Source organism: Mesoplodon bidens (assembly GCF_964165515.1).
Source record: "Mesoplodon bidens genome assembly, chromosome: 13".
NCBI lineage: Eukaryota > Metazoa > Chordata > Mammalia > Artiodactyla > Ziphiidae > Mesoplodon > Mesoplodon bidens.
This window is the reverse complement of record NC_138169.1, coordinates 30,384,904-30,410,201: the sequence shown is the minus strand read 5'-3', so window position 1 is coordinate 30,410,201 and position 25,298 is coordinate 30,384,904. Positions and strand designations below refer to the sequence as shown.

The window sequence follows — 25,298 nt, the reverse complement described above, 5'->3', positions numbered from 1 at the left end:
CAATCAAAACTGAAGAACAGATACGGCAACAAACGTTGTAGATTTTGACTTTTATTTCCAGTTTGATAACGTGTGTCTCGTCAGATCCCCAACGACGCGTCTGCTTCTTAAAGGAGGCGTGTTTCCTCTTCGGCTTTTGCATTACTGGAGAGAATTCAGGAAGGAGGAGAGCTTGGACTGGAGAGCCACAGAATTTAGTTCTACCGACGGAGGGATGGGTAGAATTAGGGAGCAGGCTGACAGATCCACGCATGTTTTCCACAGGGCATCTTCTATGTTTCTAACCAGGTGAACCTCGGGTCAGTCTCCAGAAGCTGTTTTTGTTTTTTAGCGCAAACGAGACACCCTCTGGGAACCAAATGAGTGTTGGCGCGCCCCACCCCTGCCTCCAACCGACCCTTCTCCTTCCCGCCCGCCCACAGCCGCTACTACAACTCCCAGCAAGCACCGCGCAGCGCCACAGGGGACCAGCTCCGGCGGAGGCACCCCTGCGGAGCATGCCGGGAGTTGTAGTCAACAAAGCCTGACCGCTCCTCCTTCTGCTATTAGGCATTCCCGCTTGGGAGATGGTAATTCGCTGCCGTAGCGGGTTCTCCAGTCTCGCAACCCTAACTGCGGCTAAACGGGACCGAGGATTGCGCCTTTCCGCCCTGCCGTGCGTGCCGCATCGGTGCCCCAGAGCTGAGCTCCGCCCCATCGACACCCGCTCCCTTGACAGCTGGGCTGGGCTCGGAGCGCGGCGGGCCGGGTGTGCGCAGGCGCAGCAGCAGGCCGCGCGGGGCGGCGTGGAGGGCGGGCCGGGCGTGAGGCCTCGCAGCAGCCGGGGCGCGCACGTAGGCACGCAGAGGTGTCACGTGGGGCGCCGAGGATCGCAGTGCGCGTGGCCGCGGCGGCTGGTGTGGGGTTGAGTCAGTTGTGAGACTCGGAGCTGCGGACGGGCGGGCGGCCCAGCGAGCCGGCGACAGAGCGGCGGGCGTCGGGTTCGGGAGCCGAGCGCTGGCCCCGCGTCAAGTCGGGCCGAGCCGCGCCGCAGCCGCCGCCGCCGCCGCCCCCCGCCCGCAGCCAGCGACCCGCCGCGGGCGCGCCCCCGCTCTGCGCTGTCTCCGATGGCGTCCGCCTCCGGGGCCATGGCGAAGCACGAGCAGATCCTGGTCCTCGACCCGCCCACAGACCTCAAATTCAAAGGTGGGCAGGGGCGGCCGGCGGGAGGGGCGGACGGGCGGACGGGCGGGCGGGGGGTGGCGGCCGCGCCCGGTGGGCCCCCTCCCCCGCCGCCCGCGCTCGGCCCCGCCCGCGGGGGTGCGCGCTCCCTTGCCTCCTCCCTCCCGGCGCGCCCGCCGCCATCTTGCGGCGCGCGGCCGCCTCGCTGCGGCGGCGGCCTCGTCCTTGGCCCGCGGGCCGGGGCGGGGTCCGGACGTGGGCGGCTGGGGGGGTGGGGGGTGGGGCGAGCGGCCGGGCGCGGGTCGGGCTATGCGTCAGCGGGAACAGGCGGCCGGACGTCCTCCGCGCCGGACGACACCTGCGCCGGGGCGACACCTGCACGTGGACTCCGGGGGCTGCGGGGCCCGAGGGAGCGCCTCGGGCGGGTTTCTCCTGGGGATGCTGAGGGCGTGCGGGGAGCCTGCGGGGAAGCGGGGTCCGTCCCAGCTCCCGTCACGGGGAGACCGAATCCGCTTGTGCAGGAGTCCGTATCTTGTCCTTAATTCAGGGACTGTGCCGAGCACGGAGCCTGTGAGATGTGTGGCCGGTCTAGTCCTTAAATCAAATCCCTCGTTGTAGTCCAAGGTTGAGTCCGAAAGGAAAACAGATTGTTTTCCATAGGAAACGCTTTAAATAGGTTTAGGAGTTTTAAAATGTTGTATTCCGACGTTATGAGAGGAGTATTGTATAAAGCCTGCATTTTGGAAGCTCTAGTGCGTTTTCGAATTTCTTTGAATGGAAATGTCAGTGAGCTGCTTGTTAGGTAAGGATTTGGTTTTAAGACAGCTCCACGAAGTATTAATATATTGAGAGGCGCTAAGTGCATTTTATTGTAGCAAGTTTATGTGCGCGGCATGATTTTACATAGTTTTAGGCGAAAGGAAAAAAAAACTTTTGGGGAATCATGAATATAATGATTTAGATAATACCTGACTCAAATAGCTATTATCTTAGGGCGGAGGAATTTAATGTAAACCTTTATGGTGTGTGGTTCTAACGAGAATTTTAGTATTTTGCTTTTATTTTTTGGGAGGCTGAGTTTACAGAGGAAGTTTTCTCTTCTGGTTAACCTGTTTGTGTTGCCATAAGGGACTTGGATGCCGTTAAAACTAGTTTTAGGTCAGGAAATGTTCGCAGAGTTTGACGCTTTCTGCTTAGAGAAGTTGTAATGTTTCCATAGTAAGAAACTAGTAATAACGAAGAGGCAAGTTAAAAAAACAACCAAAAACCCTACACAGTAACTTGCCAAATAGGTAATTCATTTCAGGTATTGAAGATTTACTAGCTATGATGATAGAACAGGTTCTTGTGTTATGGATGAAAGTAGTTCACAGGGCCTATTAAAGTTTGGACATAAGTTGACTTAAAAAAAAAAAAAGAGTTTCACTGGAAGTTTTATAAAGACACACATTCACTTGGGCCATTTACTTAGCAAACACTAGTGAAAGCTTTGTGCCGGGACTTCCTTGGTGGTCCAGTGGTTAAAACTTCACCTTCTAGCGCAGGGGGTGCCGGTTCAATCTCTGGTCGGGGAGCTAGGTTTCCACGTGCCTCACCGCCAAAAAACCAAAAACATAAAACAGAAGCAATATTGTAACAGATTCAATAAAGACTTTAAAAATGGTCCACATCAAAAAAAAATCTTTAAAAAAAAATCTTTGTGCCATCTCTATATTTGATTAAGAGTATTCAACAATGAGTAATTTATTCAGCAGGTATCAGCTTACATTTGGGGATTCAGTGCCAAGCAAGGTGGAGGAAAGGTCCACAGTTTGGTTTAATGGGGTAAGCATACAATTAATAACAGTAAAATTTGCTAGGTTTTATCTTAGCCCTTGAAGAACTCCTAGATGGAAAAGACATATAGATGCTGTAACAGAGGCAAAAGCAAGTATGAGGAAAGAAGCCCCTTCTTCCTTCCTCCCTGCTTGCTTTAGGAAGCAGCTTGCTTTCAAATGGGGAAGGGGGAGGGCTGGTCAAGGGAATGGTTTGCTCCTTTACTGATGTGAGAGAAGGTTGGCTTGTACTTAGATACCCAGTGGGTTGCTGTGTGGTTCGGTTTAAAAGTGGGGTAACGGGGAGGATTGGGAAAGAGGAGGAGTAGGATGAATTGGGAGGTGACATTTGGTGTCATTTGAACTTCTTAATAAAAGTTATTCTGTTAGTCAGAGGTAAATTGATTGCTCTGATGGAAAGCTCTCTGTATTCCGAAGAGCAGTTCAACACTAAGTGAGGAGACTCAGTTATAATCAACAATCTCTTTATGCTTCATTTGATGGTGGTATAAAAAGTCATTTAAGGGCTTCCCTGGTGGTGCAGTGGTTGAGAATCTGCCTGCTAATGCAGGGGACACGGGTTCGAGCCCTGGTCTGGGAGGATCCCACATGCCACGGAGCAACTAGGCCCGTGAGCCACAACTACTGAGCCTGCGCGTCTGGAGCCTGTGCTCCGCAACAGGAGAGGCCGCGACAGTGAGAGGCCCGCGCACCGTGATGAAGAGTGGCCCCCGCCCGCCACAACTAGAGAAAGCCCTCGCACAGAAACGAAGACCCAACACAGCCAAAAATAAATACATAAATAACTTTAAAAAAAAAGTCATTTAACTCTACCGTGAATTACCCGTAATTTTCAGTTTAAGTAAAAGTTTATTAAAGGATAGTTTTGCAAAATGTCACCTGCTGGTAGGTTTATTTGAATTAGTTTGACTTTACATTTGATTAAGATGGTTTCTCCAAGAGTGAGTGATTTAATCATTCTGAGATTGGGTGGTGAATTTTCCTGTTATATAAATAACAAAGTCATCTTGATATGAATTATCATCACTTTGCACAATTGTGGAGAAGCAGATAGCAGTTTAATAGATTTTCTACATACCTCAATATTTTATTGAAGTTTATTGTTTTATACGATTGTTTATATGAAAATACTTTTATAATGATGTCATGAATTCTAAAGTAGTTCTTTTGTTGCATTAGTAACAAAAAAGAGGTAGATATTTTCAAATTCTGTTTTTTAAGCCCTGGCAGTAATTTGACCTAGAATTCAGATTTGAAATTTGGTATTACATGTGAGAGACTTTTTTTGGGGGGGGGGGTCCTTAAAATGTTTATTTACTATTATAAAATTTCTTCCTTTGTATTATACAACATTTTTATTTTTCCAACCTGTTAGTAATTCTGGAGAAGAGTTTGGAGAAGAAAGTTTAGAAAATGCTAAAATAAATTGTGAATGTATTCTTCCTCTTAATGATCAGAGAAAGAGGAAAATAGACCAAAACCATTGTATTGAAGGTGGCCCATAACAGTAACATCAGTAAAGGAAACTAAGCTCTCTGAGTGACGAGGGACCTGCAATGTGTCAGCCAAAGCATCGTTGAATAGCAGCACATCACGATGAAGAGGCCTGAGTGAGGATGGGGAGTACTCCTCCTCTTGGTGGGTATTTGGCACATTTTTACATATTTCAGATTACTCCTGTTTCACAGTGGCTACATCAAATCCCTGGGGTGATTCCGGCCCCCCCCACCCCCCCAAATAGGACATGGTTGTCTTATTACTCCATTCCTTAACAGTTTTCAAGGCGCTCTTGACTGCCCACCAGATAAAAGCCGAACTCTTAGCGTGACATACAAGCCCTTCCGTGATGTGCTCTCTCCTCTTGTTACACCTGTTCGTCGGCACACGTCCACACTCTCTTCTCTGAGAAAGAAAAACCCTTCTCATATTTAAGCTTATTTGTTCTGCTGTTTTTGCTGGTTAAGGTAAAAGTCTGTCATGACTCAGGCCATGTTCCATCGGATATTTTCTCGGTCATGTTTTCAACCACTGGCTTCTTCCTTTAAACATAAAAGTGCACTTAAGTCTTTCATTTTAAAAACAAATAAGCCAACAAAATACTTCCTTGACTCCCAGCTCCTTGTGGTACTTGTCCCTCCTGTGCTTCATTTCCTTTGCAGTCAGACTTCTTGGAAAAGTAGTTCATGTTCCCAGTCTCCCTGTTCCCCTCCTCCTGTCTACTGTCCTCACTGCTTCCTGATTGCTACTGCACTGACCACTGCCACTTTCTCTCTCCCATGACCTCTCTTGGCACTTGCCATTATTGACAGTTTGTCTTTTTAAAAACTCGATTCTTTTGACTTCTGTGATACAGTTGTCTTCTAGTTTTCTTCTTTGCTCTTTACTGTCTCATTCGTGACCTTTTTCTTAAACGCTCATGTTTCTGAGATTCTGACTTGGTTTCAACTTTATCTCACTCTGAACTTCCCTTGTTCAGGCTTCCTTGTTTTAAGGGCCTCTCTTTCCCCTCCTTGCTCTCTTTTTGCACACATCGGTACACTCCCAAATCTGTGTTGAATTTAGACTTAAAATCACCTTTGGAATACATACTAATTACTTAGTGACATCTGGATTTGAATGTTGCTCAGACATCTCAAACTCCGCATATCCCAAACTGGTTTTTTACATTGATGTTAAGGGGGAGAACGGTACAGGTGTGGAGGTAGTGGAGTGATGTCATATTTGTAGTTACGGAAACACACTTCTGGTAGCAATATGGAGTAATATGGGAGGGAGAGATGAATTAGGCAGCTGCTGCTGTCCACGCAAGAGGTGACCGCTTGTGGGGTGGTGTTGGAGATGCAAAAAGTTAAAGACCGTCAAGCTGGTGAGACCCGGGGGTCTCTTAGGTGTGTGCACTGGGAGAGTGTGTCTTGAAGGCTCTGATTTCTGGCTTACACACCTGGAGAGAGGGAACAACAAGCACTGGCTGTCTCATGAGAACGGGTGCGTTTTACCCAGGGGGAGTGGAGGAGGAAGGTCCTGATCTCCTTGGACAGGTTAGCTACATTTAGGTCCTTTCAGGGTTGTCATGAGGAGGTGAATCGTAGGCCTTTGGTGGTACGGGCGTGTTACTCGGGAGCGCTCTGGGCTTGGCTAATTTCTTTGCTTCAGGTGACTCTCGTTCCCTTACTGGTCAGCAGCTGGTCTTCTTTTCTCTAGCATCCCCTCCCTCCAGCCTGTCGTCTACATGGATGCTAGAAAGAACTACCCTTTGAAAAGTGCACACCTGATACCGTTGCTCCCTGGGTTGAAGAACCTGCACCATTTTCCCATTATGCACTTGACAAAGCTCCACATCCACCGCCTGCCTCTTCATTTCTTTTCTGCCGTAGCTTTGGTTATATGAAACCATCTCCCCAGACGCTCTCAGCTTTTGCAGGCCTCTCCAGATGCTCTTTTCAGAGTGTTGTCCTCCCTCCTGTCAGGCAGGCTTTCTCCACTTCAAGAGCCCCTTCCTCTTGTGCTGTCTTTGATTTTCCCAGGCCACTTGGTCACTGCCTTCTTCATGTCACTATCCGAGCTTGTGGTTATCTGTAGTTACAGCACTCACCATTGTGTAGTATTTATGTTTACGTACTTTTCTCTCACAATCTGTACTGTAAAGTACTTGAGGATATGCTCATTTATTTTTATGTCCATAATAACAAGATCTGGCATGGGATGATTGTCCAGTGAGTGTTGATTGCACTAATAAGATTCTGGTGATTTCTCCTGTAATTCGTATGTTTTCTATCTTGGATCTCTTTTCAGTAGGGTTTTTCATCTGCCTTTGCAGGTACTTGTGTTTTCAGAGTTTTGTAGTTCCAGAAAAGGGTATTTTGTTAAGAGCTGACTAACAATAGATACATTGTTCATTCTTTATGCTTCACCTTTTTCATTTGTTAAGTGAGAAGTGGGACTGGGTGATTTCTTGGGTGGTGGTCCGGCTGTCAGGGTTTGTGAATGTATATGATAGTTGAGTGCAAAAGGAAGACACAATTTTTCCCTGCAAAAGGAAAACACAGTTTTTCTCTTTACATATGTAAAGAATTGGGAGATCTTGGTTGAGTTAAGTTCTGCAAAGTTTGGTATTTTGTGATTCTTACTGTTGGTAATTTTGTTGTTTACTGTACTAGTTACCTGTTAGATTTCCTTTAAGTAAGACCTTCCTTAACCATGCAGAGATGGTCTGTGAAGAGAGTTTGTTAGCAAGGACCCTTTTATTTTCTCAGAGGCTATTCCTGACTCTCTTTTTCTTGTTGCTTTTCTATCTTGACTGACCGACCCTTCAAAGAACTCCTGTTTTTCAGAGGAGATAGTGGTTAATATAGGATGGATCCTACTTTCCTTCATAAAAAGTTGGTTTAAAAGAAAATTACATGTTCGCCAGTTTATTAAACTTTACAGGCCACAAAATGTAATATTATTTTGTATAACTACTAAAGAAAAATTCTTGTTAAAAAATTAAATGCAAGAGGGGGTTATTTTTGCAAATGCTTGTTTACTGGATTTATTATAACTGAAATGTGACTCAAATTACTCTTTAAAATTTCTTATGAAAACTTTCAAACATTTGTAAAAACCTCTGTACACTTAATGAAACCTCTATACTCTTAAATTTAATAATATCATATATACTTAAGTTTAATGATTATTAGTATTTTACTGTTTTTTTGGTGGGGGCAGGGTTACCGCAGTATTTTAAACAAATTCTGGCTGTTAACATCTCAAGCCTAAATACCTGAGCTTGCATTTCTGATAAACAAAAAAAGGGTAATTTTATTTGCAGAATCATGACACCATTGTCACTTAATAAAACCAAAAATAATCCTTCAATAATCTGATATTTCGTCTATTGAAATCTTCCCAATTACAGTCCTGGTTTTTAGTTGGTTTGTTCAGTCTGTGCATTGCATGTGGCTGTTGTATCCAGGTCATCTTAATCTTAATAGTGCCTCCACCACTTCCTTTTTATTATGCCATTTACTTGTTGAAAAGACCAGGTCGTTGTCCAGTGGAATGTCCCGTATTGATACTTCTGGTATGTAGTTCCTGTAAATTTGGAGTTGGATTTAAGGGCTTGAAGATTCAGGTTTCAATATTTTTTTGGTAAAAATACTGCATAGATAGAATTGTGTCACATCAGGTGTGGATAACGTCTGGTTGTCCAACTTCTAGTGATGTTAAGTTGATTGGTGATGACCGCCTTATCCCTCCCATGAAAAGTTGCATAAGTATGAGTGCATTTATGGTAATATGTGTGAGGGAAAAGATCAGGAAGAAAATAACGTTAGCAGTCATTAGCTCTACTTTAGGATGCTTTTGTTTTTACGTTTTTACTTTTCTGTGTGCCAAGATTTCTGCAATGAACATTCAGTGCTTTTAAGGGTAAGAGAAAAAAATTATTTTGTTATTAGACTCAGTACTTTGAGAGATTATATCAAAAGTTTCATTTGTCCTACCTGTAATACTTTGTTTTATTTTTTATTAATAACTTAAGCCTTTTATACAGGCTGACGTCTTTTTTTTAAAATAATAAAGCAGTTATATAAGGTCAATAGAAAACAAGTCTGTAACTATACTGTAGCAGTTCAGACATCAAGGCATATAACGACAAGTAGAAAATCATGTTTGTTTGAAAGCAAATCTAATGTATAATTAACTGTACATACATCTGTTTTCATTGGGCTCTTGCTGTTAGGATCAATTGGTGGTCTCTTTTTTTTTTTTTTTTGCGGTACGCGGGCCTCTCACCGTCGTGGCCTCTCCCGTTGTGGAGCACAGGCTCTGGACGCGCAGGCTCAGCGGCCATGGCTCACGGGCCCAGCCGCTCCGCGGCATGTGGGATCCTCCCAAACTGGGGCACGAACCTGTGTCCCCTGCATTGGCAGGCGACTCTGAACCACTGCGCCACCAGGGAAGCCCCAATTGGTGGTCTCTTGTGAGAGCGTGGTAGATTAGTTTGGCGTATTTATTTCTCAGAGAATGGGCCCTGCCCATAGACTGTATTAGAGGCAAGTAGGTCTAAGCAGCGTGTAAGTTCACAGGATCCCTCTTCGTCCAGACAGTGCTGAGGGTTCAGTGGTGGGCACCTCGCCCAAGGCCAGCCAATATATACATACTGATGATTGGCTAGTCACAATGTTGAAGCCTCCTCTTTAAACACGATAGGTTTTAGACTTTTAAGGTTACAGAGACTTGGAGACAGTGGCTGATTTGGGCCATGTCAAGCAGAAGTAGCCAGTTGAGAGAGAACAGGGAGAGGAAAGCAGGCAAGAGAGGTCTTGTGGTTCCAGTATCAGTTTCTCTTGAATGCAGCCTTTTGTGAGGCCAGCTGTACCTCATGTCCTTGGTCACTGAGATTGCTTTCATCTTTATAATCAACGCTTAAGTATGATTTTATTCTTCATAATAAAATTCCTTGCTTAAATAAAATTAGACTTCAACATTTATGAGACTGTTTAACTTTATGACTGTGACACATTTCACTTTATAAAAATAACCTCAACTAATATCTTAAATTTTTATAAATACCATTTTTGATGCCGTGTCATTAATATACCATAGTTTAAAAAAATTTTTTTAAATTTTATTTTATTTTTGGCTGCATTGGGTCTTCATTACTGCACATGGGCTTTCTCTAGTTGTGGTGAGCAGGGGCTACTCTTCGTTGCAGTGCGCGGGCTTCTCATTGCGGTGGCTTCTCTTTGTTGTGGAGCATGGGCCCTAGGCACGTGGGCTGCAGTAGTTGTGGCTCGCGGGCTCTAGAGCACAGGCTCAGTAGTTGTGGCACAGAGGCTTAGTTCCGCGGCATGTGGGATCTTCCCGGGCCATGGATCGAACCCGTGTCCCCTGCATTGGCAGGCGGATTCTTAACCACTGTGCCACCAGGGAAGTCCCAATATACCATAGTTTGCTTAGCTACTTTTCTCTGGCATTTGGGGAGTTCTCTAGGATAGTTACCTTGAACATTTGGTACTGTTTTCAAAATTCAGGTTTAAATGAATGAGATGTTTAGTTACTTATGTTTCAGCTTTTAAAGGATGTGATTGGATTCAGTGGCCATTTAAAAAAAATAGTTATGTTAAAGAATTGTTAATATGAGAGAGCTTTAAAGTACTAGTTTGTAATATAAATTGACAGATTTCTTATGGGCCTACATTTTGACAGCCTTTTATTTTGTAGCTATATACTTCCATATATATCTACTCATCCATATATATTTACACGTGTGTGTATATATGTATATACACATACATATTTTTATTTTGGTACTTGGACAATCTGACATGAATTGGAGTGACTGCTGTACCTTTAAAGGTATAGAGCAGCTTTACATCATGGAGTGTGTTTTCTGTTTGTTTTCTCTATGAACAGATTTTTACTTTTATAGCTTATAGGGGAAGATGAATCCCTTGGTTTTGTTTTCTAAGTACTGTTCCTACTGCCAAAAATCTCAGTAACAGCAGATAACTGAGAAAAAAGATTTTTCTGAATCTTTTCAGTCCCCACCACTCCACTTTAAAAATAAAAGATTTTCTGAACAAATTAAGGTAATATGAATTCACGTTTAAAAGTCCCTTCTGATTATAAAATCAATGCTTAATGTAGAAAGTTGAAAAAGCATAGAACAGTATAAAGCAAATAAAAATTACTCAATCCTACCACCTATAAATAACCAGTTTCTTTAAAAAAAATTTTTTTTAAATTTATTTATTTTGGCTGCGCCAGGTCTTAGTTGCGGCATACAGACTTCTTAGTTGTGGCATGTGAACTCTTAGTTGCGGCATGCATGTGGGATCTAGTTCCCTGACCAGGGGTCAAACCCAGGTCCCCCTGCATTGGGAGCACAGAGTCTTACCCACTGGACCACCAGGAAAGTCCCTAAATAATCACTGTTAACAGTTGATTATTTTTTCTGTGTATGACTCTTTTATATCCTATATTTTTTAGTTAATATTATTTTGATAATTTTCCCATGTTATAAGTATTTTGCTTATAATCTAACAGGAGCTTTAGATCTCTAAATGGTGCTAAAAACATTTATTTCAGGTTCTCCCGAAGATATCCATTTCTCTTTTATTCTTTCCCATCCTGCCTACCTAGATTTTATTTTATTTTATTTTATTTTATTTTTTTTTATTTTTTTTGCTGTACGCGGGCCTCTCACTGCTGTGGCCTCTCCCGTTGCGGAGCACAGGCTCCGGACACACAGGCTCTGCGGCCATGGCTCGCGGGCCCAGCCGCTGCGCGGCATGTGGGATCTTCCGGGATAGGGGCACGAACCCGTGTCCCCTGCATCGGCAGGCGGACTCTCAACCACTGCGCCACCAGGGAAGCCCCTACCTAGATTTTAAAAAGTAATCTAAACTCTTCAGATATGGAACACTTATTTCTGTTTTAACAAAGCTGTTAATTTAAGCATATTTAATGTTTAATCTTGAGTGCAAGCATGAAAAAAAGTTTTTTTTATGTGTGTGTACATCTTATTTTTCTCTAGAAAGTTACACAGTGGAAGGACATAAGATTTATATAAAAATGTTACAAATCAAAATGTTTCATTTCTGTGTGAAGACAGTGTTGTTTATACTCTCCCACTTGTTCTCAGTACTGTGTCACAAAGATTGTTCAGGTCAGAGTGAGCAGTCTGCATCAAAAGGTCAGAAAAAATACTTCTAAAATGTTTAGTAGCTTTATACAAAATGTCAGTGAGGCTGTGATCATCTAGGATTGAATTACTGGCCATGTTACCATGGAGTAGTAGGTGTTTTCTAATTAAGGCAGTAAGTAAAGTTGTTCATAAATGTCACATACTTTGAGGGCTGAGAGGAGTCTTAGAGGTGGTTTTGTGTACTGAGCTAGAGTGGAGGGTTAGACTGGGCTGGAGAAGTGACATGATTTGCTCAAGGTCAGTCACCTTGTTGATGGTGTTAGATTGTGAGCCTCTAACTCAGCACACTGCATTATGCTTTTTACAAAAGGCAGTATGTACACCATCAATAGCAGACCGGCCCCCCCCCCCCACCGTGCCCGCCCCCTCCGCAGGAAGGTGATGGATGAGTATTTAACTTTGTGCTCAGAGCACTGCTGCATTAACTTAAAGTGATGAAAAAGAAAGAAAAGACATGGTTCCTGCCTGTTGGTTACTTTTAACTATAACTTTAAGCCCCTAGAGTGGGAAAACTTTTTTTTTTTTTTTAATGAGGACACACTACTATGTTGAGTGGATTTTGGACATTGTTTCATGATACATTTTGAAATTCTTTGTTGATTATATAATGTAGATAAACAAGGGCAGTGAAGCAGTTTAAGAAATCAAAGCTTTCCTTAAATAGTAGAAGGTTTAAATAAAACAGGCAAGTTTGGCTTTTGTATTAATCTCAGGGTCTATACTTTTGTAAGGTTAATGAAAGCTTATAAAAAGATACGTTTAGTGCTTTAATAACTAAACCATCTTGAATAGAAATGACTCACTTTGTTTCCCAGAAAGTGGTCTTCTGTTTATTTTTACACTAATGTTTGTACAATAATATTTATTCAGTACCTACTATGCCAGGGATTGTCCAGCTGGGGATACAGCTGCAAATAGAACAGAGACCCAGTCTTCATGGAGCTTACATTTGCTCAAGTCTGAGATTTCAGTGTGTTTGGGAAAAAAATACAGTAAATAAATTAAGGTAACTTCATCTTAAAAATTTGTAATGAAGATGTTTTAGGGCTTTCTTTGATGTAAAACATAAAAACCGTTTTCTTGGTATTTGATACTTGTTTCCAGAAATATTCATCCTGTGGAACCAAGGGAAATTCAATAAAATATCCAATAAAAATCTTTTTCTTATATTACTGATTTGACTACAGTTTCATGCTTTAACGCTGCAGAAATCTGCCTGGAATGGCTTATGAATTAGGAAATAAATATAGCTTAGGTATTTGCATAAAATACATAGAGAATTTATGAGAGTTCAGGCTCTGGAGGCAGACCTGACTTCCCACCTCCATGGCTTTGTGCTTGTCTGACCTTGGACAAGTATTCTAACTTCTGACTCAGAGTTGACTCATCTGTAAAATGAGGATAAGTAATAAAAGTATCAGCCTCATAGGCTTGTTATTAGGGTTAGTGACATAATTCACGCAAAGTTCTTGATACATGGTGAGGTCCACTAAAGGCTAGATTGTAAAAACTTCTGTTATCACTATTTTACTATTACTACTGCTGCCATGCTACTATTACTGTGGGAGTTCTTAGTAGATATTCTGTATACTGTACAGCATATAATTCAGATGTGTGATTAAGTTAACATAGCAAGACATATTCAGCAACATAACCCTTTGTTACTGGAAAACTGTTTAATCAGCGATGCAGCCGTTAATTTGCTAACACCTGTGGAAACATTGAAGTAGTCATCACTGACTTCACTACAGCTACATTATTTATGTATTTGAGCTGAGCATCCAGCCTGCCTCATTAGGATTTTTACCTGTTCTGTTTCAGTACAGATAGGATGGAGGAGTGAAAATGTCATGCTGGGGTAAATGATTTATGAATACCTAGAGTCAAAGCAGAACGTACATACTTCTGATATATATATTTTTTGCGGTACGCGGGCCTCTCACTGTTGTGGCCCCTCCCGTTGTGGAGCACAGGCTCCGGACGCGCAGGCTCAGTGGCCATGGCTCACGGGCCTAGCCGCTCCGTGGCATGTGGGATCCTCCCGGACTGGGGCACGAACCCGCGTCCCCTGTGTTGGCAGGCGGACTCTCAACCACTACCCCACCAGGGAAGCCCTACTTCTGACATTTTTTGTTGTTATTGCATATTGATTAAGAACAATCCATGTGATTGCTTAGCCATACTCAGGTTAAGGCCAGTGTGAATTACTCCAGTTCATTCAGGGATGAGCTGGTTTCTTCTCAGGGAGCTTATAGTTAGTGGGTGATTTAAGACGTACATAAGTAGTGAAGTGAGACGTGCGGGGAGAGAGGTAGGGACACTGTGCTATGGTAGTTGTATGGTCACCCTTGTTTCTCCTCAGAGATGCATGCTTTGGTTCATTGCACTTTCTGCTGTTATCCTCCCGAGGTCACTAACTCAATCTATACCCATAGCCAAGAACTCATAGCTTGTCCAGAACTGGAGAGTCTGAAAGGTGAGCCTGCTTCAGTGTTAAAGGTGCTGTAGAAGACATAGGACTCCTGGGTTTAGAGACAAAGGATGTTATTCTCAGGGCACTGCAGGCAGCAACTTCCTAGTTGTGTTGGTTTCCTTTGCCCCTCAGATTCCATGGGGGCAACACAAAGGGGTTCAGTGCAGGTGGGTGCTGCCCACCTGGTGGGTTTGTGTCATAGCTGAGAAACCTTGAGTCTAGGGCCCCTGAATCTTTTGTGATGGGCTGCACAGAAACCTGCCTGACCTTTTTCCAGAGGAGGACCTGAGCATTATCACACTGGACAGTAAACAAACCTGCCCTCTCCTCAAGAGGGAGATGTTAACAGTCAGATGCAAGACTGTTCACTATGTAGTAGATCCTTGAAAAGACTGTATGAAAGCCTCCAGGGCCTCCACTGGCAAAAGGTGCAGAAATGCTAGAGACCCACGGAGACTTGTCTCCCAACAGACCTCCGGGTTGCTGGTCTAAACGATGCTACGGAGTTCATGAGTTAACATTGGTGCACATAGCCTGTTTATTCTTGAGCTGCATCCCAGAGGCCTTTTCTATTTCTGAAATGCTCCATGCTATATTCAGGACCACTTATCCTGAAATAAAATTTGATTCTCTTCTTAGTAAGCAGATACTGTTGAACTCAAGTTGATATACATGCTGAGGTGTTTAGGAGTCTTCAGTTACTTTGGAATGCATCAAAATAAGATGGATGGATGGCCAGAGATGGCTAGGTAGATTGATAGGTCTCAAAGTAAGTAACAGCAAAGTGTTACTTGTAGAGTCTAGGTTATGGGTGTATAATCATAATTGTTCACTGTTCAATTTCTTTGAAGTTTTTCAAAATGCTGGGGGAAAAGCCAAGTGCTCTCCCCTTATTTCCCCCAAGTCAGTTTTCTTTGCAACTAAACAAAGCCTGGCATTTCAAGAAAACTTTAACGGCAATTTACATCAAAATAGGTATATATGATAACCATTTAAGAAACTGTTTAGTCAGAGTGGTTCTACTTTTGGCTGTTTTTAGCTTAATTGTGTTCCTTTTAAGAGTGGGAGGTTTGGAGAACTATTTAAAAGGAAATCATTGCTCTAAATTTTTTTTTTAATTTATTTTTGGCTGCGTTTGGTCTTCGTTGCTGTGTGCTTTCTCTAGTTGTGGCGAACGGGGGGCTACTCTTCGCTGCGGTGCGTGGGCTTCTCATTATGGTGGCTTCTCTTGTTGCAGAGCACGGGCTCTAGGCATGCGGGTTTCAGTAGTTTGGCACGCAGGCTCACTAGCTGTGGCTCGCGGGCTCTAGAGCACAGACTCAGTAGTTGTGGCGCACAGGCTTAGTTGCCCTGTGGCATGTGGGATCTTCTTGGACCAGGGCTCGAACCTGTCCCCTGCATTGGCAGGCGGATTCTTAACCACTTCAACACCAGGGAAGTCCTGCTCTAAATTTTAGGTATACAGTGTTTCATGCCGGAAGTATATTTTTAGGTAAAGGAGTCAGGCTAGTCTCGCTTAGGACATCCTTCTGGGTGAGCTGCCCTAAAGTTTTCCTACATTTTTGAAGTTTGAGGTTCCAAGTTTTTTCCAAACTTTTTAACACAGGGACCATATTTATGTATGTTACATTTCCATCTGTTAGAATTTGGGACTGAGAATAGGACTTTGGCTTACTGGGAATGATAATGTAGTAGAGCTAGGATAGAATACTTAGTGACAGGAAGTGGCGTGGGAGATTGAAGGAGGGCAGCCTGTGTAATTAAAAGGTGGAGTTTTAAAATATAATTTAATTTTGTTTTTTCAGTAAAAGTTCAAGTAAATGTTATCTGTATTGTGTGGAATTTTGTTTTATATGGTATATTTTTACATATAAACAGTGAAATTTCATCTGTAAAGTAGGAAGTATCAGGTGGTACCTGTGGTTGGTGACTAGTTTACAATCAAGTAATCATAAAATGGACTGTTGTAGTGATTGTTTCTAAATGTTAAACTAAGCATTTATATTGGACAAATGACAGGATTTTCTTCAATTACAGGGATTACGTTTTAGAAATCCTCAAAACATGAGTATTTATTTCCTATATAAGTTGCTTCGAATGTTTCACTTTTTCATCAAAACACTGCTTTTCACTTTTCTTTCAGTTTTTTTTTTAAGCTTACACCAAGGGTCAGCTTTTCTTAAAAACAAAAACAAAAAAAACTTTACTGTTTTTCATAAAAGAAAAATATGTACAGTTTAAAGAATTATCAAGAAGTTAATAGCTCTGCACTCCTGTGTTTTATGGTAACCATTTACTTGTTTTTCTTAATGGTTTAAACACCTAAGCATTGCAGGGGATGCTAGTAAAGCAGGAGATTATTGATATAATGTAGTGGTTTTTAACCTTATTTGACACGATATCCCATTTTGATATTTTATATTTTGTAATGCCCATTTTTTCATGCTGAAGTGAAATTCATATATAAAATTACTTAACCAACATACACAGTTAAAATTTTTTAATATAATGCCCTAACTGTAACATAAAGGAGAAGAAAGTGAATTTGTGATGAAATATGCATTTCAATGTGTAAATGTTTGGGCATGAGTATAGTAGAAGACTAATGAATTAGCCAGATGCCTGTAACCTACTTAAATAAATGAGTTTGGATTTAAGGGAAGTTAAGGGAGGAGTTATCTGATAGAGGGTTTTCTCTAACGTTTTAAATAAGGGCAAGAGAATATTTATGCATGTGGGTAGAATCATGTGAATGTGTCACCCATACATGTGTGCTGACTGGACCAGACGTTTGTAGGGATTTAAGTGTCCTGAGTGACATTGCTGTTGGTAGAATAATTTTCTGTAATGGTGAACTCACCTTTCAGAGTTTTAGGGAAAGAGAAAAAGGTTTCTTGTTTTATACAATAGATGTATTTCTGGGAAAGAGTTTTTTTTTTTTTTTTTTTTAACCAGTGTGGATTTCTGGAGGGGTATGTGAAGATCTGGTGGGATGGGGGCCTAATACTGTACTTGATCGCGTGGATCTACCCGGGTGTTGAGAAATGTCTAACATCCTGTTCCTCTCTCCCCCCAACAGTAGCACCACCCAGTCCTAATGTCAGACAGAAGTACCTGACAGTGGCAGTATTACCCTGGATTTAGGCTTGTGCTGTAGCAGATAAATTACATAACTTTTCCTCTATTTTTGAGGGCCTGTAAGGGTAGATTCTATCAGGTCTGTTTAACCTGCAGGCTCCAGGAATCCACGATACACCCCCACCCCAGATCGCCCCATCTCACCCTCACCCTCCAGAAAAACCCAAGGTAAAATTGTTGTGAATATTTGCCTGTGTATGTTTTTCTGGGTTAGTATATAGTTTTCATGAGATTCTTAAAGAGTTTCTGTGACCCACAAAGGTGGAACAGATGTTTCTGCCTAAGACCTCTTCAAGCTATTAAATCTGGTTATTATGCTAGTGGTCATTAGTACTTGCTGATTTTGCATTTTAACCAGGAAAATGGGCTCAGACTCTGAACTGGCTGCTGGGAGCAACCCTTACTGAGAGGCTTGGTTAGAGGGACACAGTGGAGTAGAAAATCTCAAATTCATTTGTTAGGTGGCTTTATTGTAGGTAATTTTACTGATAAGGTTAACATATTCAGTAAAGAATTTGGCTTTTGAATTGGTGGAATTTTTTTCTTTTGACATATTATCTTCATCTTTAGGTAGTTTGTGTTTTGTTTTGTTTTGTTTTTTTTGCGGTACGCAGGCCTCTCACTGTTGTGGCCTCTCCCGTTGTGGAGCACAGGCTCCGGACGCACAGGCTCAGTGGCCATGGCTCACGGGCCCAGCCGCTCCACGGCATGTGGGATCTTCCTGGACCAGGGCACGAACCCGTGTCCCCTGCATCAGCAGGCGGACTCTGAACCACTGCGCCACCAGGGAAGCCCTAGTTTGCGTTTTTATGTCTAGAAAGACCACAATCTATTATTTAAGATTTATAATCCCTTTTGGGCAATATAAAATGTAAGTACTGTTTCAGAATTCATATGTTGATGAAAATTGACACATGGCCATTTTCTAAGTCAGTTTAAAAAATCAGTTATTTTACCTTGTTTTGGATAGTTGGTACTTTCCTCTAAAATTGGGGAAATTTAAAAAATTGAATTTAAAATTACGAATTAAAACTTACATAATTATGTTATAAAAATATAGGATTGTTCAAAATTAAAATTTTGCAAAATGTTTCTTTTGTTATTTTACTAAGAAACTTTAAAAAATAAATTTATACTTAATGCTAATGTTAAAATCCTAGTTGAAATAGTCACATAAAAATGTACACATTCTCAGTTACCTGTAGTAATATATGGATTTTCAGAATGTTAAGAAATGGAATCTATGTCTTTAAGACTCGTAGTTTTAACAGTTTAAAATGTGTTTTTAGCCACCGATTTTGTGGATTCACACAGCAAAATGGACAGACTGGAGCTTTCCCCTTCACTCCCCCTGGCCAGTGTATGGTGGGGTAGTTAGCTGCTAGCCAAAAAATGCAAGCAATTGGGATTGAAGAAGCAGCAAAGGATGTAAAATAATATATAAATGCAGTGATTAACTTGACCATGTAATTCAAGCAAGCTGTCCAAAAGATTGTAGTTCTTATATATATTGTATATATATTTAAAAAAATGTGTACTTGTTGATTTAAATGCTTATTTCACATTAGAATTTTTTCCATAACTGGTTCTCTGCCTTTATATGTTTTCTTCTAATGTTCTCTTATTTCTGTCTCTTCCCTTTCATCCCAGTTCCAAATCTTTATTAGTTAGAAAATATCTTACAACTCACAAACTTTAAGCATAGGATAAAATTAATTCATTTCCTAGGACCTGAAATAAGTGCCTTTCATTTCAAGTCTCTTCTTTTCCTCTCCTTGCATCAGGCAGGTCTACTTTCAGCCCCTGCTCTCTTCCCAGTGCCTCTTCATTGTCTGTTTGTTGTTCCCCTTCAAGCCTTTGTCTAAGATAATTTTCCAATATTCAGCAAAATGGGAAACTTTATCTGGCAGAGTTGGGGAATCTTCTCAGTCTGGACTCTAAACTAGAAATATTTTAAAGTTTTAAAAGACATGCTTGTTCTGGTTTATTTAATGAAGGAGAGATAGCCTTTATAATAGTTGTCTTTGATTTCAGCCTTCTAGCTTTTTTTTTTTTTAAAGTATAACTTAAAATTAATTGTTTTAGAAACCACTGAAAATTGCTTTTGGGTTAGTTAGAAGTGTGTGGTTGTTGCTTCCATTGAGACATATTTATCTTCAGTCTCCAAATTAACAGGTATTCAGTTTATTGTCTAAATCTGCATAAAATATCTTTAGGCTTTTCTTCGGCCAAGAACAAAAGTGGAGGTACTGTTTCTCCACACCCCACTCCCCCCTTTTTTATTTTTTGCGGTACGCGGGCCTCTCACTGTTGTGGCCTCTCCCGTTGCGGAGCACAGGCTCCGGATGCGCAGGCTCAGCGGCCATGGCTCATGGGCCCAGCCACTCTGCGGCATGTGGGATCTTCCCGGACCGGGGCACGAACCCGTGTCCCCTGCATCGGCAGGCGGACTCTCAACCACTGCGCCACCAGGGAAGCCCCCCCCCCCCGCCTTTTTTAAACAAAAAATGGTTTAGGATTTATTTAATTCAGGCAGGTCTGCATCACCTTTTGGGTTCTTTGTTTTGCAGTTTTATGTTTGGGTGTAGAATCAAAGCTTAAAAACTTTGTATGTAGAGCATTTGACAGCTCTTAATAAACACTTGACAAATATGTGAGTGAAAGAATGAACAAGTGAAGGGATCAAACTTAGTTGAGGTGAAGCAAGAGCGCCCTGTCATTGGGTTCGTCGGCTTCTGATGGAGGCGTTTTGTGGTCGGCTCTGTCAGGTGAATCTGAAGGTTGGCATTGGTTTGCAGACCACTGGAAAATCCCGATCTTTTCAGTTATGTGGTAAGAGCATAGTCTAGGAATACAATTTTGGACTTACTTCATAAATTGAAACTTTAAAAATAACATTTTATTTGATAGAAACAATACATGTTCATGTAGTGATTTTATAAAGTCTGGTAAGGAATGAAGAAAATAAAACTCCTTTGTGAGTGTACACCTGGAGGTATATTTAGGTACACAGACTTTCAGTACATACTCTATATAAAATTGAGATTATGTGCATCCAGTTTTGAATTCTGCTTGTGTGTGTGTGTGTGTGTGTGTGTGTGTGAATCCAATTAAAATTTTTTTTCCCTGTTTTTGGTTTTTAAACCTTACAGGCCCCTTCACAGATGTAGTCACTACAAATCTTAAGTTGCGAAATCCATCGGATAGAAAGGTGTGTTTCAAAGTGAAGACTACAGCACCTCGTCGGTACTGTGTGAGGCCCAACAGTGGAATTATTGACCCAGGGTTGACTGTGACTGTTTCAGGTAGCAAACCATGTCCTGAATTTATGTTGTTCTTTTACTATATGCAAACTGCTGCAGGAAATGTCTTATCTTGGAGTGAGGGTGTATGTGGTCAGTTTGTAAGCAGTTACTGTCGTTCAAAAAATGTTATATCTATTCTTTATTTCTACAGCTTACTACCACATTCTCTGCCCTTATTATTTTGTCTTTGAAATTTTGTATCATTTTGTGATTGCTCATTCTCATTCATTCAGATCTCTAGCTGTTGTTACGTATTGCATGCAGCTATGGAGGTGTTATCCTAAATCTTTTGCTTAAAAATGTACAGTGCCTCTTTTTTGCCAATAGTTGTAAACTTAGATGCGTCTTTCTGCCTTTTATTGTTAATGCCAACAGTGTCCTGCACTTGAAAACTTCAGTTTTGTCACCCCCTTTTGTGTTTACTTGTAGTCCAGGGTGTGTGCTTGGTTCCTTCCATGTATGGATTGCTTACTCCTGCCGTGGATTCTGTGCTGGTGCCAGAGTTAATGCCCTCAGACTTGCCTGACGATATCTTTTCATGATAGTATCTAACATAGCAGAGCGATAGGAAGCAAGTAGGAGGATGTAGTTTACTTATGGGAGAACTTCTCAGGCCTCACACAGAGACCATTTACTCTTATTTTCTAGCAGTAGTTCTCACCTCTGTGAAGGTCTGCCATAATTGCACAGAGAGCAGGAACACACGGGGACCTTTCCAGATTAGAATCTCTGGGGACACAACCTAGACACGTGTATGTTAAACAAAACAAAACATGCTTGCATAATCCTGATAGGTAGTCCTAAGATATTAGAATAATTCTGTATCCTTTTTCTAGTTTTCAAGCCCACAGCAGATTAAAAACAGAAAATTATACAAAGAGTGAGCGCCCGGGGCGGGCTCACTGAGATGTTCATCAGTGGAACCTGACTGCAGAGGCAGTCAAGGACAGACCTCAGAGTTCCTGGGGCACTCCATCCTCCCTCAGTAACTGTATTCCCACACTCAGAGCTAGGAGGCCCTAGAAAAGATGCTTTTAGTGAGTCTTGTGGTGCGGTGGCCTGGCAGGCCTGCTTTCAGGTCTGTCTGACTGAACTGCCAGTTCATGGGGAAGATGGGTGGGCAATAAGAAAGCGTGGACAGTGAGTACGAGTGTTCTGGAAGTTGCTCTCTAAGTCCACAAGCCTTTTTTAGCTCAATTGGAAGAAGATAAAATTATTTCTATCCACATGGTTAAAAATAGATTTCGGTGCAAACAGCTATATCCCTAGGAATCCATGGAACTATTCAGAAGGACTTTTTCTTTAGGATTCTAGCTTTCTGAAGTTTTACTGTATTAATGTTTGTTAAGAACCTGTATACTTCTCAAAGCCCTTTCTCCCACATAAGCCCCTTGTATTGAGCACCTGACTTACTAAAAACTCCTTACACACCAGTTACTGTTTCCATGCACGCCCTTGATCCCTCTCCTCCCCTGAGAACTCGGCACTCACTCCAGTTTTCAGTGCAGTGCCTTTCCGGGTGAGCAGGCACTCCAGCCACGCTTCCTCCAGCAGCCTTCCCTGATTGACTCTGTCTACATACTCACTCCTTTTCTCCCTCTCTCCCTTTAGCATGCACCTTTACGGATTTACTCCTTTAATCTGTGTTAAGATTGTCTTCCTCTTGTTACATGGTCTGTAGCCTTAGAAGTATGACTCATAAAGTCACAACCATGTTTGAAGTCTTCTTTTTATCCAGTTTCTAGTGAATAGCGTAGGGTGGTTGTTCAGTAAAGGGCGTTCCTGGAGATATATTGTGCTTTATCTGGGTTCTGGGCGTTTATCCTGTGCATTTTCTACAGCTGTATATTTGGCCCTTAATTTTTTTTTAACCATGGTGGGAGTTATTGGACTTCTCAGACATACCTTATAAGTGGTTTCTTGCACCCTTCCTGGTTTTCTTTAAATTTGCAGATTAGTGAGTGAGTACTAGGAATTCAAAGAAGCAAACAAATGGAGAAGTCACTGTCATGTGTCCTTTCTTCTTCTTTAGTAATGCTGCAGCCTTTTGACTATGACCCCAATGAGAAGAGTAAACACAAGTTTATGGTACAGACCATCTTTGCTCCACCAAACATTTCAGATATGGAAGCCGTGGTGAGTAGAGAAGTTGAACAGAAGTTGTCCGGGGGAATGTTGTTTAAACTGTGGGTTTTGTTTAGTTCTCCATTGAGAAACCTGATTTTTAAAATTAACAAAATCTGTAAATCTGTTCACTACAGATAATCCTGACTCATTTCAAGAACGAAGGAATTTTGAAATAGTATTCCTTAGAGACAGTTTTGAAGTGCTACTGTTAAGAGTAAAGTCCTGTAATCTCTAGGGATGTTAGTGTGATTTTAACAGATTGTGATAGTAGCTCTTCGTAGGGTTCTATAGGAAGTTCTGTGGCATTGCTGGTGCCTGTGGTGGGTGAGAATAACGCAGTGTGTACAGGCAGCCGTAGTCCTGGCTGACCTGGGGAACCCACACGTGCGCGCGCGCGCACACACACACACACACACACACACACACACGGCAGCTACACTAACCCTTCAGTTGTCCCTTGAGGCGAAACCTGTTTGTCCCCATCATATCTCCTCTGTCTCATTGTTCGGTTTTGTTTGCTTTTAGTGGAAAGAGGCAAAACCTGATGAATTGATGGACTCTAAATTGAGATGTGTATTTGAAATGCCCAATGAAAATGATAAATTGGTAAGTAGGAAAATATAAGAAAATTGGAAGCTATTAAGCTCTCAGTTACTTTGAGATTGAATTCTGCTTCTGGTTTTGGCCTTTGTGATTGTGTGATATGGCTGTTCCACTTTATCAGACTCAGTGTTTACGTTTTTTAAAAACTTAATGTGTATATGCTCTTTTCATTTCATAACATTTTGTTCAAGAAGAAAAATACTTTTAGGTACAAGCTAGATGATGGAGAAGAACCACCTAATTCTACCAAAATTTTGCTACTTAAACCACTTCAAGTTCTTTGTTAGAATGAGACATGTGTATACATAAATATAATTAAATTACAGACATAAACAAACCACTTTTTGGCAACTATATACCTGCAGTCTGGGGATAAGATTTAATTTACATGGACAAACAGTTTATTCCAAATTTGGCTATTCCCAGGTATTTTGTTCACTATTGATTTTGGTCAAAATACATCTGATTTTATTCCTTAGTAAATAATTTTTATGTTGCTTTTTTTTTTTTTTTTGTGGTATGTGGGCTTCTCACTGCTGTGGCCTCCCCCGCTGCGGGGCGCAGGCTCCGGGCGCGCAGGCTCAGCCGTCATGGCTCACGGGCCCAGCCGCTCTGCGGCACGTGGGATCCTCCCGGACCGGGGCACGAACCCGCGTCCCCTGCATCGGCAGGCAGACTCCCAACCACTGCGCCACCAGGGAAGCCCTATGTTGCTTTTTGATTAATGTGAGGCAAATACAATTTGAGGGACTGAAGTGTATGTGCATGGAGTTTAAAAAGTAGTCTTACAGAATGGGTTGTGGTCACTTTATTCCTTTTCTGAAATGCAAATTTGAATATTTTTCTGTGGTTTGTAGGAGGAACTTGAAGGGTAAGTAGGTTTTTGTGTGTGTGATTTAACATATAAAATAATATGGATAACTAGAATTGTTTGGCACAATCAGGTTATAATTTTACGTGACTTTTTTCTTTGATCTGGAGGCCATTTGCCCTATTGAAAAGTAAACTTGCAGATTAAATAAATACGTGGGGTCAATTGTTGTGTTACTCTTTTAGGATAAGCTGAAATGAAGAAGTGCCTGAATGGTAATTAGTTGTTGACCAAATCATTTATTGTGTTTTTAATGCCTTATTAAAGGGATTTTGAAATATTTGCCAAAAACAAAAAAATGTGAATACATATGTTGTTACTGGAAAGTGAGATTTTGATGGCATGTTGATGCTTCCCATTTGGAGTTTACTTTCTCTCCTGCTAGGCTGCCAGGACGCTAATAGCTTGCATAGCTCTTACTATTGGAACCAAGAAAAGAGCACGTTCATCTCGGTTGATTTATTTTATTTCTAGTTTTATTGAGCTATAGTTGATATACAGCACTGTATAAGTTTAAGGTGTCAGCATAAACATTAGTGTTACATATATTGTGGAATGATTACTACAGTAAGTTTAGTTAACATCCACCATCTCATATAGCTACCAAAAAAAAAAGTTTTTCCCCCTCTGATGGGAACTCTTAGGGTCTGCTCACTTAACAACTGTCAATATACCAAACAGTGGTGTTAGCTAGAGTCACCATGTGGTACATTACATCCCCAGTTCTTGTTTATCTTCAGTTTTGTACCTTCTGGCACCCTTCATCCAGTCCCTCCTCCCCGTGCCCCGCTTCTGGTAACCACAAACCTGATCTCTTTCTACAAGTTTGGGGCTTTGTTGTTGTTGTTTTGTTTTAAGATTCCATGTATAAGTGAGCTCATACAGTATTTGTCTTTCTCTGACTTATTTCACCTAGCATAATGCCCTTAGAGTTTCGTCCATGTTGTCACAAATGGCAGGATTTCCTTTTTTTAATGGCTGAAATAATATTCCATTGTATCTGTATATTCCAGTCTGTATATATATACCACAACTTCTTTATCCATTCATCTTTTTTTTTTTTTTTTTTTTTTTTGCGGTACGCAGGCCTCTC

The 25,298-nt window shown here is 41.6% G+C and overlaps 1 protein-coding gene across 1 annotated transcript in view; it reads left to right on the top strand.

The window, feature by feature from the left end:
* Positions 1 to 869: 869 nt before the first annotated feature.
* The window catches only part of VAPA (VAMP associated protein A), a 39,619-nt gene continuing 15,190 nt past the window's right edge, over positions 870 to 25,298 (top strand). Inside the window, exons 1-4 of the mRNA XM_081253244.1 lie at positions 870 to 1,185; positions 20,452 to 20,604; positions 22,637 to 22,740; positions 23,257 to 23,337. Of these exons, the coding sequence (XP_081109370.1) occupies positions 1,107 to 1,185; positions 20,452 to 20,604; positions 22,637 to 22,740; positions 23,257 to 23,337 (417 nt within the window). The 5' untranslated portion in view covers positions 870 to 1,106. The remainder of the gene's footprint in view (positions 1,186 to 20,451; positions 20,605 to 22,636; positions 22,741 to 23,256; positions 23,338 to 25,298) is intronic.